This window comes from Crassostrea angulata, chromosome 3 (genome assembly GCF_025612915.1).
Source record: "Crassostrea angulata isolate pt1a10 chromosome 3, ASM2561291v2, whole genome shotgun sequence".
Classification (NCBI taxonomy): Eukaryota; Metazoa; Mollusca; class Bivalvia; order Ostreida; family Ostreidae; genus Magallana; species Magallana angulata.
The window spans coordinates 33454-51734 of record NC_069113.1 but is presented as its reverse complement, the minus strand read 5'-3'; the positions used below and the strand labels follow the sequence as shown (position 1 = coordinate 51734).

General features: G+C 34.8%; 1 protein-coding gene across 3 annotated transcripts; it reads right to left on the bottom strand.

Moving 5' to 3' along the window:
• Positions 1–88: 88 nt before the first annotated feature.
• On the bottom strand, positions 89–17467 carry LOC128175166 (mis18-binding protein 1-like). Of its 3 annotated transcripts, XM_052840594.1 has the most exons (18): positions 17381–17467; positions 15161–15734; positions 14902–14954; positions 14434–14516; positions 14111–14241; positions 13346–13427; positions 13113–13153; positions 12576–12777; positions 12213–12244; positions 11718–11937; positions 11214–11269; positions 8870–9063; positions 8245–8687; positions 5193–5344; positions 4419–4561; positions 3263–3432; positions 392–476; positions 89–241 (listed from the first exon to the last, which is right to left on the bottom strand). In XM_052840594.1, the coding sequence occupies exons 1-18, from the start codon at positions 17381–17383 to the stop codon at positions 89–91; spliced, it is 2817 nt and encodes a 938-aa protein (XP_052696554.1). In that variant the 5' UTR covers positions 17384–17467. The 3 variants fall into 3 exon arrangements, with proteins under 3 accessions (XP_052696554.1, XP_052696553.1, XP_052696555.1); XM_052840593.1 differs by lacking the exon at positions 17381–17467 and having other exon boundaries at positions 15161–15746; XM_052840595.1 differs by lacking the exon at positions 17381–17467 and having other exon boundaries at positions 14926–14954; positions 15161–15746.
• Positions 17468–18281: the final 814 nt, after the last annotated feature.

Genomic DNA, 18281 nt, shown 5'->3' with positions numbered 1-18281 from the left:
TCAAGATCTCGAGCACAACGGTCACGGATTTGTTGTAGATTCTGTAGCTGGTAAAGATTCAAGATAAAATCCTAGTAATTCAAATAGTTTACACATCCCCCTCCTCTGAGAAGTAATAGTCCGATTCCTGATCCGAGTCGTCATGGTTACTGTCCGAATCACACCGCTCCATTAAGAGGCTCTGGAGGTCATCACTTTTACCGAACAGTTTTTTGTTTGGAACAGGAGTCTTGTCCTTGACCTGAAACAATTTAAAAAAAAAAAAAAATGTTTAAGGAATAGGAACACCTTTACATCTATAATAAAATTGTCATTTAGAAACACAGTAAAATATTTACACTATTAAGGCCTCCCTTCCTTCCTTTTATAATTCAAAACAGAGGAGTTTTACCTTATCTTTTGACGGCTTGGTCTTTTTGTTGCCAAGTTTGCGCCGCTGAATGTTCATCTTGTGAATGTACTGATCAGCATCTTTTCTGGAATTACAGCACACAATAAAATAAAGCACACAGTAATACTTACTATTTGTACCTTGATAAGTTCTTATCTATTTATTATACTGCTACTGCATGTACATGTATGTTGCAGACTGATTTTTCTGGTTTGGGTTCTTCAGGTAAAGTCCTTTCAACTTGGCAACAATAAATGAAAGATTTATTGCAGAGCCAAGAATGGATAAAAAGAAATCATCGAAAATGTTGTCAATATTTAACAACTAATTTTCTTCTTCTGTTTCAGAAAACAGCTGTATAATGACATTATTTCACCAAAGAAAGGTTCTTGTATACATGTGTGTATATATATATATCCCTAAAATCTTTGCCAGTCTGATCTGGCTAGTGCTTGACTACATACAGTTAACTTGACTAAAGAAGAAGGTACAGTTTCTTTTAATATTTGCCCTAAAATTCAAAAATGGTTTAAATCTCATGAATATGCTATCTTGAACATGTGTGTATACAAAATATGAAGTTATACACTTTTATCTTGTTTCAAAAAATAATTGACTTTAACATTTTGGCAAATTTCTAAGATTTAGTCATAATTGATGATGAAAAATGACACATTTTCTCATAGTTTATTGAAGAGGAAAATGTGTCCGCAGCCGTCGCCCACAACAAAATTAATATATTTTATGTGTCATAACATGATAAAGTGATAATGCAAGTTTCATTGTGGGCGACAGCTGCGGACAGTTTTCTATTAAAAAAACTACTGAGGTATTGGTGTCTTCTGCTCAGTTTTATGAAAATTACGGTAAAAAGCACTGTTTGTAACGTCACAATTACCCTTGTGAAAGTCTTATCAGGTAACTATTTATAGATTCTTAGTTTATTAATATTCTTGTGTAGATAACTGTTGCATTTCCATTTTTTGTGATATTTTTAAAAATTACTCTAAAACAGGGCAAAATCTGACTGAAACTGTACCTAATTCTTTTGCAAGTGTTGTGGCACCAGTTTGGCTGTACACTACATTGAGTAGTGCATGTACAGTAGGTACTGTATGATCTGTTAGCAACATGCTTCTTCAGAGAAATTCTCTTTATAAATGCATCGTGTTTCATGTATCAGCCTCACGGACCATTTTTAACAAGATATCTGTGAGCCAATGCTCACTAGTGATACCCCCGCTCTGATGTGAATATGCAAAATAAGCAAAGTCGACATTAAACAGAAAGCTGGCATCCGATTGGTACAGAAATATATCCCACAATATGCCATGCCTAAACAAATAGTGGGTTAAAATTTCAAGCATCTGTGATTAATAGCTGCTGAGAAATCTTTGAGGAAAATTTGTTTGAAAATTTTGGCTAAAATAAACAAAGTACTCATTTAACAGGAAGTTGACGTCCAATTGGTACAAAAATATATCCCACGATATGGCATGCCTTAACAAACACTGTGTAAAAATTTAAAGCATCTGCGTTAAATAGATGCTGAGAAATCTTTGACGAAAATTTGTTTGAAAATTTTGGCTAAAATAAACAAAGTACTCATTTAACAGGAAGTTGACGTCTGATTGGTAAAAAAATATATCCCACGATATGGTATGCCTATACAAATATTGTGTAAAAATTTCAAGCATCTGCGTTAAATAGTTGCTGAGAAATCTTTGACAAAAATTTGTTTGAAAATTTTGGTTACAAAATAAGCAAAGTCGTCATTTAACAGGAAGTTGACGTCCGATTGGTACAAAAATATATCCCACGATATGGCATGCCTTAACAAACACTGTGTAAAAATTTCAAGCATCTGCTATAAATGTTTGCTGAGATAAATGCGACAGAAATTTTTGTTACGGACGGACAGACAGACAGACGGACGGATGGACAGACAGACAGACAGACACACAAGGGTAAAACAGTATACCCCCTCTCCTGCGGAGCGGGGGTATAAAAAGGTGTTTGAGCTTCAGGCATCTTTTTTGAAAAGGTGACAAGAGAAAATCTGTCAATGTGACAGCAAACCAGGTTTTCTTTTGGGTATTCAGAATCCATTTGTCACCCCTGAATTAATAAACATAACCAATCTAGAGACATGGGTTACCCTTTATGCAATATTCTGCATGAAAATAACTAAACAGCTAATATTTTTTTCAAATATTATCAAAAATCAAAATCCAAGAAATATGCAATCTGATATATGTACAACTGATTTGCAAAACAACAATTTCCTATCTTCAAAACTATAGGAGGATTATCCGTACAATAGGAGTATCCTATAGGCAATATTCTGCTAAAAAATGACGAAGTTCAACAGCTAATTTTATTTTTTTCAAAAATTATAAAATCTCAAAATTAAAATAATATGCACAGCTCTGATATTTGTACAGTTGATCTGTAAAACAACAAATTCCTATCTGAAAACAGTAGGAAAAGTTATCCGTACTATAGGGGTATCCTATATGCAATATTCTGCAAGAAAATGACAAAGTTCAACAGCTGGTATTTTTTTCAAAAATGATCAAAAATCGAAATCCAAGAAATATGCAAAGCTCTGGTATATAAATGTACAACTGATTTGCAAAACAACAACTTCCTATCTTGAAAACTGTAGGAGGAGTTATCCGTTCAATAGGGATACCCTTTTGGCAGCCGCCCGCCCACCCGCCATTTTCACCATTCCAATAACTGAATTTTTCTTTTAGAAAACCCAGTTAATAATAAAAATTGAAGCATGAAATACACTATTCTTTGTACCTACCTATTAGGCAAAATTTCATCTTGAAGTATGACTAGAAGTAGTGTTTGAACTCTCACCTGTTAATCTTTGGGTCTGCAGTGAGGCCAGACGAGGGGGTCTTCTTGGTGGACACAGGATCCATATTGATGCGTGTCATTGGTGTGAACACTTTGTTCATCATGTGGGGATTCCTCTTGCTCAGCTCAGCAAAAACGTCGTCTTGTTGATCCCCCGAGAGGCGTGGTATCTACGAGGAGATATATATATATAGATATACAGACACAATGGCCCCTTACACTGGTACTTGTTAATCCTCTCAATGACTTAGCTGCTAAATGATCTGACCCTGTGTCACATTATTGATATTCATATACATCTTTTTCATGGATTTTTTTAATATCATGTAACAGTTTCACTGGCGTTTAATTTTCTTTCAATGGAATTTTATTGTTCATATTTATTTCCAAAATACAATCTTGTAAACTCGTTTTTGCAATTTTATTTGTCTTGATTTATAACTGACACATTATTTCAAACATCCAACACTTAAGACTGTGAACACTATCATAAAATAGTGACAGGGATTAAGCAATCACTAAAGCTTGTGAACACTTTCTTTTGAGTAATGGCAGTTACACAGTACCATAAAATACAATATTCTGAGAATATAGCATAGGCAATACTTGTCCCCTACTACCTGGTACCATCGAGTACAAACTATATAATGGTGGGATAATGGTATACAATATGACACTTACTTAAGAGTGATTATGATATGATGAACCATCAAACACTTTAGAGTGGTGGCGATACGATGTACCATCAAACACTTACTTTAGACAGGTGGTGATACTGCATACCATCAAACACTTACTTTAGACAGGTGGTGATACGGCATACCATCAAACACTTACTTTAGAGTGGTGGTGATACTGCATACCATCAAACACTTACTTTAGACAGGTGGTGATACGGCATACCATCAAACACTTACTTTAGAGTGGTGGTGATACTGCATACCATCAAACACTTACTTTAAGTAGCGGCGATACTGTGTACCATCAAACACTTACTTTAGAGTGGTGGTAGTTCGGTGTACTATCAAATACTTGTTTTAAGGTGATGGCGATATAGTGAACCATCAAACACTAATTCTAGAGAGGTTGTGATTCGGTATACTATTACACACTTACTTTAGAGCGGTGGCAATACAGTGTACCATCAAACACTTACTTTAGAGTGGTGGCGATATGGTGTACCATCAAACAGGTCTTCCTGGTACCGCTTGTTGGAGTGGTCAACTAAGTCCCGTAACTGCTGCTTTCTCTTCAGTGTTCCTCGCTTTGCTGTCAGGGCTACCTCATGCTCCTTAGGGTCTGGAGAAGATAAAATCTAATTCTTAGTGAAATCAGAGTTAGAGCGGATCAATTCAAATCTATAGATAAGATACTTTCTTAAATCAACAAGGTAATGCTAGTAGTTTAGACTACTGATCCTCAAAGGACATACCATTATTTGTACAGTCAAAATCTATTTTCATGACAATAAAATTAACAAAGTAAATATCTGTTTCAATATGTAATAATATAATAATATATCAAGGGCATTAAACATTAAATTGATAATTAAATATCTCCATTAACGTCTTTTCTATCACAGATGTTATATTAGAGTCAATTCCAATATATGAACAAAGCCAAGTTAACTAATTATTCAACATGAAATTCAAAACAAAGCCAGACCTTCAAAGTATGATGATTTTTTTAGATCCTTCAAGCAGAATTTTCTCTTAGACCCGGGGGGCAGGGAATTCCCCGCCTATAATGCCTTAATTACCCTGCTATTATTGCATTTCAAACACAATGTAGCTATAAGCAAGACCCCCAGACCCCCTTCTACTTTTTTTTTTCTTCCTTCTACTTCAATTTTAAGAGACAACCCTGTCCTTCACTAATGAATATGACTTAATATTATAGAAATTAATCAACCTGAATATAAGATACAAACCTTTGGCAGAATTTTGAGGTTTGCTGGGCCTCTTTCTGCTGGACATGGCTGTGTAGAAATGTTCCTGGCATTCTTCTATAGTTTTTGTTCTTACATAGTTCATAATTTTGTTCCAAAAGTCGGGGTCATCCTGATTCAAATTTCTTACTATTCTGAAAGGAAAATATCAACATTCACTTTGATAATTGATTTTGCAAATGTTCTTTCATGAAATTATGTTCAACTGGTTTGGAAGAGTTGTTCTCACAAAACATCTCAGTAATAAATGCAAAGAGTGAAAATTCTGTAATTATCATGATACATATGATAATAAGTTTTGGGAAATACATGTTTGCATGTTTATAGGTTTTTTTTGTTTTTGTTTTTAAATGAAATCTTCTCATTAAACTTGAACAGATCAATTTATTTCATCTTTTAAATCATATTGCACTTATGAATAAAGCTTATTCAAGAAATAAACCTAACAAGTATATCATCAATATAAGTAATTTTTGAATACAGATAACAGATTAATCTGTTAGAACGGTAAGTACAGAGAAAATTTTTATAAAGTTTTATACGTTTTTACAATGTGGACATATTGGCCTGACCCAAGGACCTGAATCCCTGACCCAGGGGGCATGAACTTCACAATTTACTGTGGAATTGTTAAAATTCGTGGTGGCTCAATTTTCGTGGTATTCGTGGGTAGCCTTCCCCACGAATTTACACCCTCAACCAAAGCAAATTTAGAAGGAGTTATCTTTGTTACTGAAAATGAAAACCGACGCACTCATGAAGTTACGTCCCCATAAATAAGCATAAAACTCACAATCCTCGAAAATTGGCCCCCACGAATTTAAATGATTCCACAGTAACAAGAGGGTTTCATTGGCATCATAACCATATACGTTCTGTTCATCTTTCAATGCTTTGGAAATAGGGAAGATTTTCTAAGATTCAATGCATTTTCACTAAATGGCCATATTTGCCCTGTGCAAGGTCCTGAACCCATGAATTTTACATCTGTGGTAGAAGGTTTTATACACATCATAACTATGCTTAGTTATTTACACGTTTGGGAGTAGAGTTGAAGATTTTTTTAAAGCTGCTTGGTCCGATTTTTTTGAATTACAGTATCAAAATTTTGTTCATACAAATCATTTATCTTAGAAAGTTATGGACTTTCTCCTATTTACACCAGCAGAATCAATCTCCTTTCAAAGTTAGAAATACTCAAAGTAAATAAAATAATATCGCTTTGGGCAAACGAAAAAACAAACCAAAATGCATCACGGGAATGTTTAGAAAAGGAAACCGCATGGTTTCGTCCCCAGAATGATTGAGGTTATTCAACCCGCATGCTATGCATCGATTGTAAAGAAAGCAGACTTTAGAAATATTGGCGAACAAAACGTACACATGTTTATTTGTAATTTGTCTGATCATTTGTCTGGCCATTTCGACCTTTATTTAAAGCGATGTCAAATTCGTATTACAACCATACCCGTCTCGTCGTCAGGGGTGAAATTTAACATGAGGCGAAATAACGCCGTACCTTTTAATGTCGTTTTTTTTGTTAGCAAATTTTGTACGTATTTTTTTTCATTGAAATTTGGCTTAATTGACTGGGAAAACTACCGTAATGTCGCGTGTATAACACGCACTTTTTTCAGCCAAAATTTGATCAAAAGTGGGGGGTGCGTGTTATACATAGGACCAAAATTGTACCCCATTTTTTCAAGCCGTGATTCTTGATACCACGGGAGTAGTGACTGCCGATATAACGTGTTATGCAAATTGAATGAGTGTATACTAAATTTACTGCATCAGAAATACCTTATTCTTAATTTTTTTCCCCATGTATTGAAATATTTATCCTCTCTTAACACTATTTCTTGCATCAAACAAGTTTAAATATCGCCAGTGTATTCGCCATTACGTAAGCAGCCACCTGTTGACTCGGCGCGTGGTCAATGTTTGTTTAACAATTTCCGGTGTCAGAAGCATGCACCTCTCTGGTGTCGGACTTCACAGGGTGTTTTCAAGTGCATGTAGATAAGCAATTATTCTGATTTTATAAAACTTAATTACTTTGTGACCCGTTATGCAGTTAAACGTTATTGCTTTACGTAGACATTGCTAAAATTACATCGATCATTTGTACGACTTGATACTGACGATATACGACATACGAACGTTTCTTCACAATGTTTATTTAAACAACAATCATAGGGTTTGACTATAATTAATCAATTAAATAATTTCTGGTTTATGTCTGCAAACATTATTACTTTTAAGCACTAAGCTCGGTTGCCGTTCTTCTCTACGTATGATGATCTTCTACTTCTCCAATGTTGTAAGAAACTCTTGATACCTCCCATGTAAATCGTACCGTCCTTTTTAATTAAAAGTGTAAGAACTTTGACTCTAATATCGCTTAGGCCATGTTCCGATCACGAAATTACAGTAATTACGCTTGGGTTAAAAAATCATCATTAAACATCGATAGTTATTTGGGAAAATGGCGGCCGTCGATTTTCATCGTCTGTGCTCTGTTCCGATCTCAAAATTAAAGAAATTGCGCATGGATTATAAAATTAACATGAAACATCGATAGTTTAGGGGAAAATGGCGGCCGTTGATTTTACCATTTTTTGGGTGCGTGTTATACATAGGACCTGCTGTTTTTTCGCCATTTTTTGGTCAACTTTGGGGGTGCGTATTATACACGAGTGCGTATTATACACGAGACATTACGGTACTGCAATGTCTATTATTATACATATACTAAGCATAGCCATCGTTTAAAAGCGTGCATAAAATTTGATATAAAATCGGACCAAGCAGCTTTAAAATTTGAGCTTTTTATGGATATTTGGTCCTGCTCCTGAGGGTGGTAAGCTCATAAATTTCATGGTTTATATTCCTCTTATTCTAGAAATGTATCAAATCAAAAATGGTAACAATTAGCCTTGTTTTTAAGAAGTTAAAATTGTAAAATCATCACGATAACAGACCAAGACCAATAGCTCAGGTGAGCTAAAGAGATAATGAAGGGTTTGCCTCTTACAGATTGAATCTGGTGACCTCTTCCTTTGTCCAGGTCACCTCACTCTGTTGTGTCACGTCATTCTCCTTTCCTGTCTCCTTCTTTCTTCCTTTTACAGCTTCTTTTTTCTTAATTGAAGTCCGTTCTTTTACAGCTTCCGTTTTCCTATTTGAAGTCCCTTCTTTTACAGCTTCCTTTTTCCTATTTGAAGTCCCTTCTTTTACAGCTTCCTTTTTCCTATTTGAAGTCCCTTCTTTTACAGCTTTCTTTTTCCTATTTGAAGTCCCTTCTTTTACAGTTTCTTTTTTTTCACCATTAACAGTTTCCCCTTTCCTCTTTTCTACATTTACAGACTCCTCTTTCTTTTTTTCAGCTTTGACAACATTGTCCTTATTCTTGCTACTTTGATTTCTTTGTGATATTTTACTCACATTTAGAGTTTTTCTTGACACATGTGATCTGGTCTAAAAGAAACAAAATTTTTGAGTGAGGAATTTTTACACTTCTATGTTAAGGAAGAAAAACATAAACAATTAAACTGATATGGGTAAGCATGTGGAGCTAAAGGATAACACAAACACTGTTTTCTCTGTTCTGTAGTGAGCTCTACTTGAAACAAGGACAGTTGTCTAAATCTGACACTGACCTTGAATAACTGGGCCATGTCCTTGTGGAAAGACTCAGCAGATTGAGTCCTGTATTTGACGACATACGAGTTTGTGTCGGGGTCGATGCTGACCGATTGCCCAGTGTACCAGGCGACCACCGGCTTCACCGCTCGACCACTCCTGGTGGTCTGAACCGTGTCCAACTGAATCATCTTGCCATTTGGTGTGTACACTACAAGAAAAAGGTCAAAGGTCACCAGTGAACAGTAATCAGAGAATATACCATCACACATTGCTCAGGATTTATTACTTATATGAATGTTTTTTATCAATTTAAAGAAAACACAAAAATCAGAGAGCATTATGAGACCAGTCAATAATTTGTAATCAAGGTTATTATACGACATGTTCAAATGTTGTGATACTACATGTGCAATGTTATCATATTACAATAATTACATGTGCAATATTATAATTCATGTGCATTTATCAAACTTCATGTGCAATGTTATTTTACTACATGTGTTACTGTATATATTATATATGGCATGTACAATATTTGTCGGAAATTAGTTTATGAACAAGTTTGGTTGGTTTGTGAATTAATGTATTTCTGAATGTGACTATTCTTATACAAATAAGCATGGCATTTAGCTATTCACTTAATTGTAAAAAACGCATTCCGCCAGAAGCACTAAATAGAATACATAGCCAAATATTGTACGTTTACAGTATATTACTACGTGCTGTGCTATTTTACTATAGGTAAATTATATTACATGTGCAATGTTATATTTTTACATGTGCATAGTTATATTACATGTGCAATGTTATTATGCTTATGTGCATTGTTATATTACATGTGCAATGATATATTATTACATGTGCAATAATGTGATACTACTATACCTAATGCCCAATGTTATTACGCTACATGTGCAATGTTATTATGCTTATGTGCATTGTTATATTACATGTGCATTGCTATATTACAGCAGGTGCAATGTTATTATACCATGTGCAAGGTTATTTTACATCATGTGCAATGTTATGGTAATACATAAGCAATGTAATATTACAAAATGAGGAATGTCAATTACATGTGCAAGATTATACTTATTTGCTATGCTATGTTACTGCATGCGCTGTCATTTTATTACATGTGCTGTTATTATACTATGTGTGCTTTGTTATTTTTCTCCCTGTGCAATTTGATTATACTAAATGTGCAATGTTATTATACTGCATGTGTTTTATTATACTACATGTGCTATGGTAATTTACTGAAGTAAAAGTGCAATGTTATTTTAATTCATCTTATTATACTACATGTAGAAGGTATTACACTACATGTGCAATGTCATTGTAATACATGTGCTGTTATCATATTACACGTGTGGTATTTTTATATTACATTATGTTACTATACTAGATGTGCATTTTGTGACCAAAATATCACCAATCTTTTACTCACTCTCTGTGACATTTTCATTGTACTCACTCTCTGTGACACTTTCATTGTATTCACTCTCTGTGTGTTTTCACTCTCTGTGACACTTTCATTGTACTCACTCTCTGTGACACTATCATTGTACTCACTCTCTGTGACACTTTCATTGTACTCACTCTCTGTGTCACTTTCATTGTACTCACTCTCTGTGTCACTTTCATTGTACTCACTCTCTGTGACACTTTCATTGTACTCACTCTCTGTGACACTTTCATTGAGCTCACTCTCTGTGTCACTTTCATTGTACTCACTCTCTGTGACACTTTCATTGTACTCACTCTCTGTGACACTTTCATTGAGCTCACTCTCTGTGTCACTTTCATTGTACTCACTCTCTGTGACACTTTCATTGTACTCACTCTCTGTGACACTTTCATTGAGCTCACTCTCTGTGTCACTTTCATTGTACTCACTCTCTGTGACACTTTCATTGTACTCACTCTCTGTGACACTTTCATTGTACTCACTCTCTGTGACACTTTCATTGAGCTCACTCTCTGTAACACTTTCATTGTACTCACTCTCTGGGACACTTTCATTGTACTCACTCTCTGTGACACTTTCATTGAGCTCACTCTCTGTGTCACTTTCATTGTACTCACTCTCTGTGTCACTTTCATTGTACTCACTCTCTGTGACACTTTCATTGTACTCACTCTCTGTGACACTTTCATTGTACTCACTCTCTGTGTCACTTTCATTGTACTCACTCTCTGTGACACTTTCATTGTACTCACTCTCTGTGACACTTTCATTGTACTCACTCTCTGTGTCACTTTCATTGTACTCACTCTCTGTGACACTTTCATTGTACTCACTCTCTGTGACACTTTCATTGTACTCACTCTCTGTGACACTTTCATTGTACTCACTCTCTGTTTCATTGAGCAGAGTTGTAGCACTTTTTCTTTTGGAAACCTTCACACTACTAAAATAAGAAGGAATTAACTAAAACATACAATCAATAAATTACCTGTAATATTGGCAATCAAAGATATTTTCTATTGGATAGATTAAATGTCTATATTTTCACTCCAAATACAAAGAATTCAAAAACATTGGATGATTTGAAACTTTGATGCAAAAAACACAAGAAATACAGAACAAGGTTTCTTTATATAGTAAAAAAAACATTTCCTTTTAGTGAACAGTCATTGGTATACAGCATTATACAATATAACAAAATGACCTTACAACTGAGACTGTAGATCAGCCTAGCCATTATATGAGTTATAATATATCATTAAATTATTACAATCAACACACTGGGGATGAATGATGTCAATTCTGAGAGAGATGGTAAAGCCAAAATAAAAATCACTGTCAACACAATGATTACAATTCACAGAAATAACCTTAACTCATTCCGTACATACTTGGGTGGGGGTTTTTCCTTGGGTTGGGATTTGTCTGTGGGTGGAGACACCTTCTTGCCTTTGTCTAACTTCCTTATTCGTGTCACAGGTAATTTGGCGATCCCTTTCTTTGGTCTCCCTACTTTCTTTTTAGATTCCTTCACTTCTGTTATTGGCTTGTCCTCTGAAGGGTTTGCTGTTTCTTCTACTAAGTTGACATCACCATTTACATGTACCACATCTAAAATTCAGACAACATGCGCACAATTCTTCAGTTCAGGTGAGCAAGCAATGAGAAATCATCATAGACAAGAGAGGCACACTGCAGAAGTTCAGCGATAGAATAGATACTTTGTGGAATATGGAGGAGAAAACTTCAGCCAGAAAGCCTGTAGTATGAGTGGAGTAGTATTATCAAACAATGTTAAGACTAGAGTTAATTAACAAGGATATTGTTTATCAGATTATGTGAACCCCTTTAGATGGAAATATTGTCCTCCCCTGATTCCGACTCACCTTCATTGACAATTTTCTTCTTCTTTACATTTCTAAAACAAATTAGAATGTATTAATGAGATATATAAATTCTGTACTTAAATAAACATTCAATTTCCAACTAAAAATGGATAACTTAAGGAACAAACTTGGCGATTTGTAAAGATCAAATGTCCTTATCCATCCTAAATACAATTCAGATGAAGATATTAGTAATTTCAAGAACATGAGAATAGAGTAAGGTATCTAACTGTTTAAAAAAAACCCTGTACATTACAATTGAAACAGTAATGATGAGTATGAACATAAAACAAGCTGGAGCAGTTATCTGCTAGGATGACACAGTAAACACATTGGGAGTAAATGAAATACTTCAGTACATACTTGGGTGGGGATATCTTGGCTGGAAGCGTCTTTTTTCCGTCGTCCGACTTCCTTGCTCGCGTCACAGGTTTTTTGGCGATCATTTTCTTAGGTCTCCCTACTTTCCTTTTAGATTCCTTAACACTGGCTGCTTCTGGTGTGCGCTTGTCTTCTGAGGGGGTTAGAGTTTCTTCTAGTAAGCTGATGTCATCATTATCTACATCTAACATTACATATATAAGGAATAAGTATTACACTCTTGTTGTGACATCAGGAAAGAGAAAAATGAAACTAAGAGAAATTACCAGGTATATTGTTAGTTAAAGAGAGAAATTACCAGGTATATTGTTAGTTAAAGAGAGAAATTACCAGGTATATTGTTAGTTAAAGAGAGAAATTACCAGGTATATTGTTAGTTAAAGAGAGAAATTACCAGGTATATTGTTAGTTAAAAGAAATGTTTATCGCTACTGGATTATCTGTGAAATGATAAAGAGAAATATTTTTTTGATCATTGTATTGTGTGGAAGATTATATGTATTACAGAGAGAAATGTACCATCATCAGATAGCTCTGGATCTGGACTTTTGGCAGCAACTCTGTGGAAAGACGGTTTATCATAATTAATCATAAATCCACAAAAATAACCTTCTTCTAACTGTGGTCTCTGTCCACAATGTCATGTATTTAAACTAGATCGAACAAAACAATTCAAAAGAGAGTTGTCTGTCCTTGGGCTTACTTTCTGATTTTGAACTCATATCAACCTTTCCTGTAAGCTTTGAACTTGCCTTAGAAAGAATTGGTCGACCACATCTCTCCAATGATCAGGGAATCCATGCACAAACTCCCTGACTGTCTGCTCATCAAATCCTACAACACAAGAAAACACTTCATCAAAGGCCAAAATTGTACTCTGAGTTTATCCTCAAACTCCGTTTTTTTTAAAGGCATTTTGTAATCTATCTGTTTCTCTATATCATGATTGTTATTTAGATGTTATGCTGTGATTTTGACCACAAACTCTGTTATGTATGTGTAAATGTTTTTTGTTTTTTTTACCTTAACTATAGTTGTTATCTAGGTATTTTTGTGTTCCGGTTTTTACGTCTAATTGATTGTTATTTAGAGGCTATTGTGTTGTGTCTATGGCCTCTGCTTGTTATTTTGGTGGTATTGCGTTTTGTTTATGACCTTAACTCCAATTGTTATTTAGGTGTTGTTGGTTTGTTGTGATTAAACTCATACTGTTATTAAGGTGTAATTGTGGTTTGATTTTTTTAATCTAATTGTTATTCAGGTGTCGTTTTGTTCAGTTTATGAACTTTTTGATTGTTATTTAGGTGTTATGGTGATATGTAACTGACCTCTTTGTTATGGTGAATGTGTGATGTTCTTGACCTCTTAATATTATCAGGTGTTATTGTGGATTTTTTAACTCTGTTGTTTAGGTGTTATTAAATTGTGTTTCTATCCTCTAAATCTTTTATCTAAGTGTCATATTTTTTTATTGAACACTAACTCTGACTGTTATTGAAGTCTTTTGTGTTTCTGACCTCCAAAGACAGCTTCCTCCACTTCCATGTCCCCCATCAGATGATACTTCTTCCCACTGACTGTCTGTACGAGGTGTGAGTTCAGTCTCTCAGCAATCAGACTGGAATGCCAGAATGTGTCATCCTCCTCCCTACACAAACAAATCAAAATGTATCATCCATCTCCCTCACCAAACAAACAAATCAGAATGTGTCCTCCTCTTCCCCATAACAAACAATGAAGATATTTGTTTTTCCCACTGATCACTGGGCACCTCATGTTGTGTCTTGTTTAAGTTGGTCCTGTAGAAGTAATGTGTGTTAGGTGTATGGCTGTAACAGACCTGAGTTTGCCCTCCACACACGGCCCGGACTTGTCTGGCAGTAGTTTGATGATCCAGGAGTATAGAGACTGGACTTCAGCTTGCTTAAAAAAGGAAAAAAGGTACTCTCGTGATTTGACTAGATCTACCATCGCTCAATCATTGATGACAAAAAAAAAATCAATATAATAAACTATAATTAGCAATAGGCTATAAGGTACAATAACTATCTTGATCATACATTCTTATGATTATCAGAATCTAAGAAATTTTTTGTCCCATTTATCATAAATTTTATGTGTGGTGTGGCGTGGCGTGGAGAATGGCGAACAATATAGACTGCAGCGAGTTGATAACAAGATTGTGGTATGTTGTATGTGTAATAAAAGATGTGCTTGTGAGCAGCGTTTCTACGGAATGACATTTACCATAACCCTTATACAAATACCTGATAATCTTGTATCTAACATCTGTTTATATGTGTCTTACCTCACTCCCAAATATGTGTCTTACCTCACTCCCAAACTGCCCGGCCAAACTGCCTAAAAGTACAAACACAAATGTCTCATTTTTCTGAAATTTTCATCTCTCTTAAATTTACCAAAATTAAAACAAAAAAAAACATTAAAACAACCCTGATTCACTTATCATTCATGACTTATAGAGAACTTAAATAATATTCTAGTCAAGACATTTCAATACCTGACATCCAAACAAAGATCATAGTACAAATATTGACCATTCTTACCTGTGTTTTGAGTGAGAGGATAGACATCAGATGTATTTCCGTAACTCTCCCCCTCTTCTACTTCGTCGGAGGTGGATATTACTCTGTCTCCATTGTTTTCCTCTATCACATGCATCATCCCCGAGGCAGGGGCCGTGACTAGGGGAGGGAAACTACCTCTACGAGTTACACTGGGCCCTGTGTGGGGGTTATGACAGTAGCCGTCCTGACACAGATCTACACTACAGCTCTTTGTAGGGACATCTGAAGGTTGATGTACCATGCTTCTCCATCCCCGATGAACACCAACAGAGTTCCGCAGACTGGACCGATACTCAAAACTGTTGTCCGAGAAGCTGTTGTGTATCAGCATGGGTCTACAAGACTGACTCTGCAGGCTGTGTTTCTGATAGCGCTGGGTGAGACACTGAGGAATCACAGATAGGGCTCGATCTTGTTGATCATAGTGTCTGTATAAAGGTGTACTGGAACAGAAAGATCTAGACGCCGGATCAAAACTTGAGGGATCTGCTGACCTAGACCCTGAGAGAAAACATTGGGGTTCTGTTGACCGATGAGCTGGGTAGAACCTCTCCTGTAAAAACATACAATAGAATTAATACTTATTGCAACTGCAGCAAACTCTATATAGTCAACAACTGAACTGTCCAGAGTATTGAGTAATGTCATACTGTATAGAGTATAGAAAGAATAATCTTACCGTGACCAGGCTACGCTCAGGTCACAGTAAGAATATGTCCCATATACTTGCAATGAAGCAGCGGCGAAGCGGATTAATTTCGCGTCAATTTTAAGTCTGTTAAAAATAATTTGTATGGGAAAAACACATTTTGCTACATTACAAACCTTTATGAGCATGCATATGTAGTTAAATCCACAAAACATCAATTTAATGAGACGTACCAAGGCATTTTGTTAAAATACACATTTTAATTTGCCTGCCATTTTGTCAGAAATCGCATTCGGAATGTCTCGGATTTTATTGATAACATGGCGACCATAAACAGCGAATTTTCAAACGAGATGTTAAAAGTGGCCGCAGTGATTTCGTTGCAAATACAGTTAATGTGGTAATATGGGATTATAAAAGAGCAACATGTATTTGAGACCAATCATATGAAAATTTAGGCCAGATATAGTGCGATATAATTTTATTATTTGCTACAAAGCGAATATATGGGATGAATCCTATTGTTAAACTGGGTCCGTAGGACATTTGTCATTTTAACAATAGAACATTCTATCTATATAGAGTAATGCCATATTAGACAAAGTAATGCCATACTGTAGTAACTGTACATTACAGTATACCAGTACATGTAAATTTCCATAACAAATGTTTTTTTTAATTGTGTCAATTTATATACGAAGGAGCATGTATTTAAGGAATGAATTCAATATTTATTTGTTTTATACGATATAAAATGGTTTTGGCGCAGTTTACGCTTTATAAACCGTGAAAATAAATATCGAATTCATTGCTGATATAATCTAAATTTTTTTACTCTTCATTGTAGATAAAAACAGTTATTTGACCTTTAAAATGATGTAAAATTGTACAAAATTCAAACGTAACGTCCGGCGTATTGATACGTTTTTGACGTTAGTCTTATTATGACGTAGGCAACAATCTTTATACAATAGAAAATAATTCTTTAGCCAATCAGAAAGCGTGTTACAACCAGAATTAAATTATACAGTCATGATTCATACCATATTATATTTATATTCCATACAATATTTACTTGGAAGAAAGGCTATTGTAGAGGTGAATGATAGTAAATAATAGTCTTTTGCCAATTGGTCATTCTCTGTCTTTACTGATCACTTATCATATAATAAAATCATTTTAGCAGTAACGGCTATTAGCCAGTATCAAAAGATTTTTAGAAAATGTGTTGAAGAAAAATAAAGTAAGAGTTTTAAAAATACCTAGATCTATAATCATAATAATGTACAACTGAAAAGGGCGCCTGCCGCCTGTATCTGAAATTTAATTGCAAAAATCTGACCATTAAATTTTTTCTCAAGCAGATAATCTATAGAAAGAATGCTAGTCTAAGAAAGAATGCAATGACTGAGAGAGAAATAATAATACGACCCCATCTTCAGCGCTCGACCAAGCATGCCGAACAGTAAAAAACTTTAACACAACTTTTTGTATGGAACTTTACAATATACATGATGATGGGTTAAGAAATCTAGTTAAATTATGCATACCATCTTTGTTCATGGGTTTGTTAAACTGTTGTCTGTTATTTTAAAGGCACCATTCCTCTCGCGCGCTATTTCATTGTACGGTATCAAGTCAACTCGTTCCCTTACTCATTCGCACCATATACACGAGATACTCAATAGGCATCAACAATGATATAGCAAAGACTCGGGCCCGTTTCAGAAAGCTATCTTATGACAAATATCTGTCTTAAGACCAAAATTTGTCAAAAGTTTTTATATGCATAAGTACGCAGGAAGAAATTAATAAAATGGAGTAGGTAACGTTAAGTAAGTAAACAGAAAAGTAAGCAAAGTGTTTGGAAATTATATAATGTATCAAATATTCCTTTTTAAAAATAATTTTTATTTTTTCTTATAATCATAAAACAAAAAAAACTGTTAACCTCTGTACAGAAATACTTGAGCACTCTGTTTAAATAGCTTTGAATAATTCTTAGATGTCAGCACACACACACACACACACACACACACACACACACACACACACACACACAACTAAACAAAAATTGGCCGAAATTCTAAAATCAGAGATGACTAATTTTGTATAGACTGGTCCTCTGTCTCTATCGTACGAACGCGCATATCTTAAATCTGCATTTTTATTTTTTTTTGATAAAAAAAAACGAATATCGATTATTCGCTAGATGTCTAGCATGGGTCTAAATTATTTGTTTGACGAACTTGCTCAAATCAATGTAAAACTTACAAGATAATTGAGTGTAGAAAATTGGATACTTATAAAAAAAGTTTGATGTCATCATTTTTAACCTCTCCGAAGTGTTTGTTATATTAACACCTTGTAGATAATTTTTGTCTGCAATCTTATCTCAGGAAACCAATTAATTATATATTTTTTTTAAATTATAAATATTTTTCGAACTCC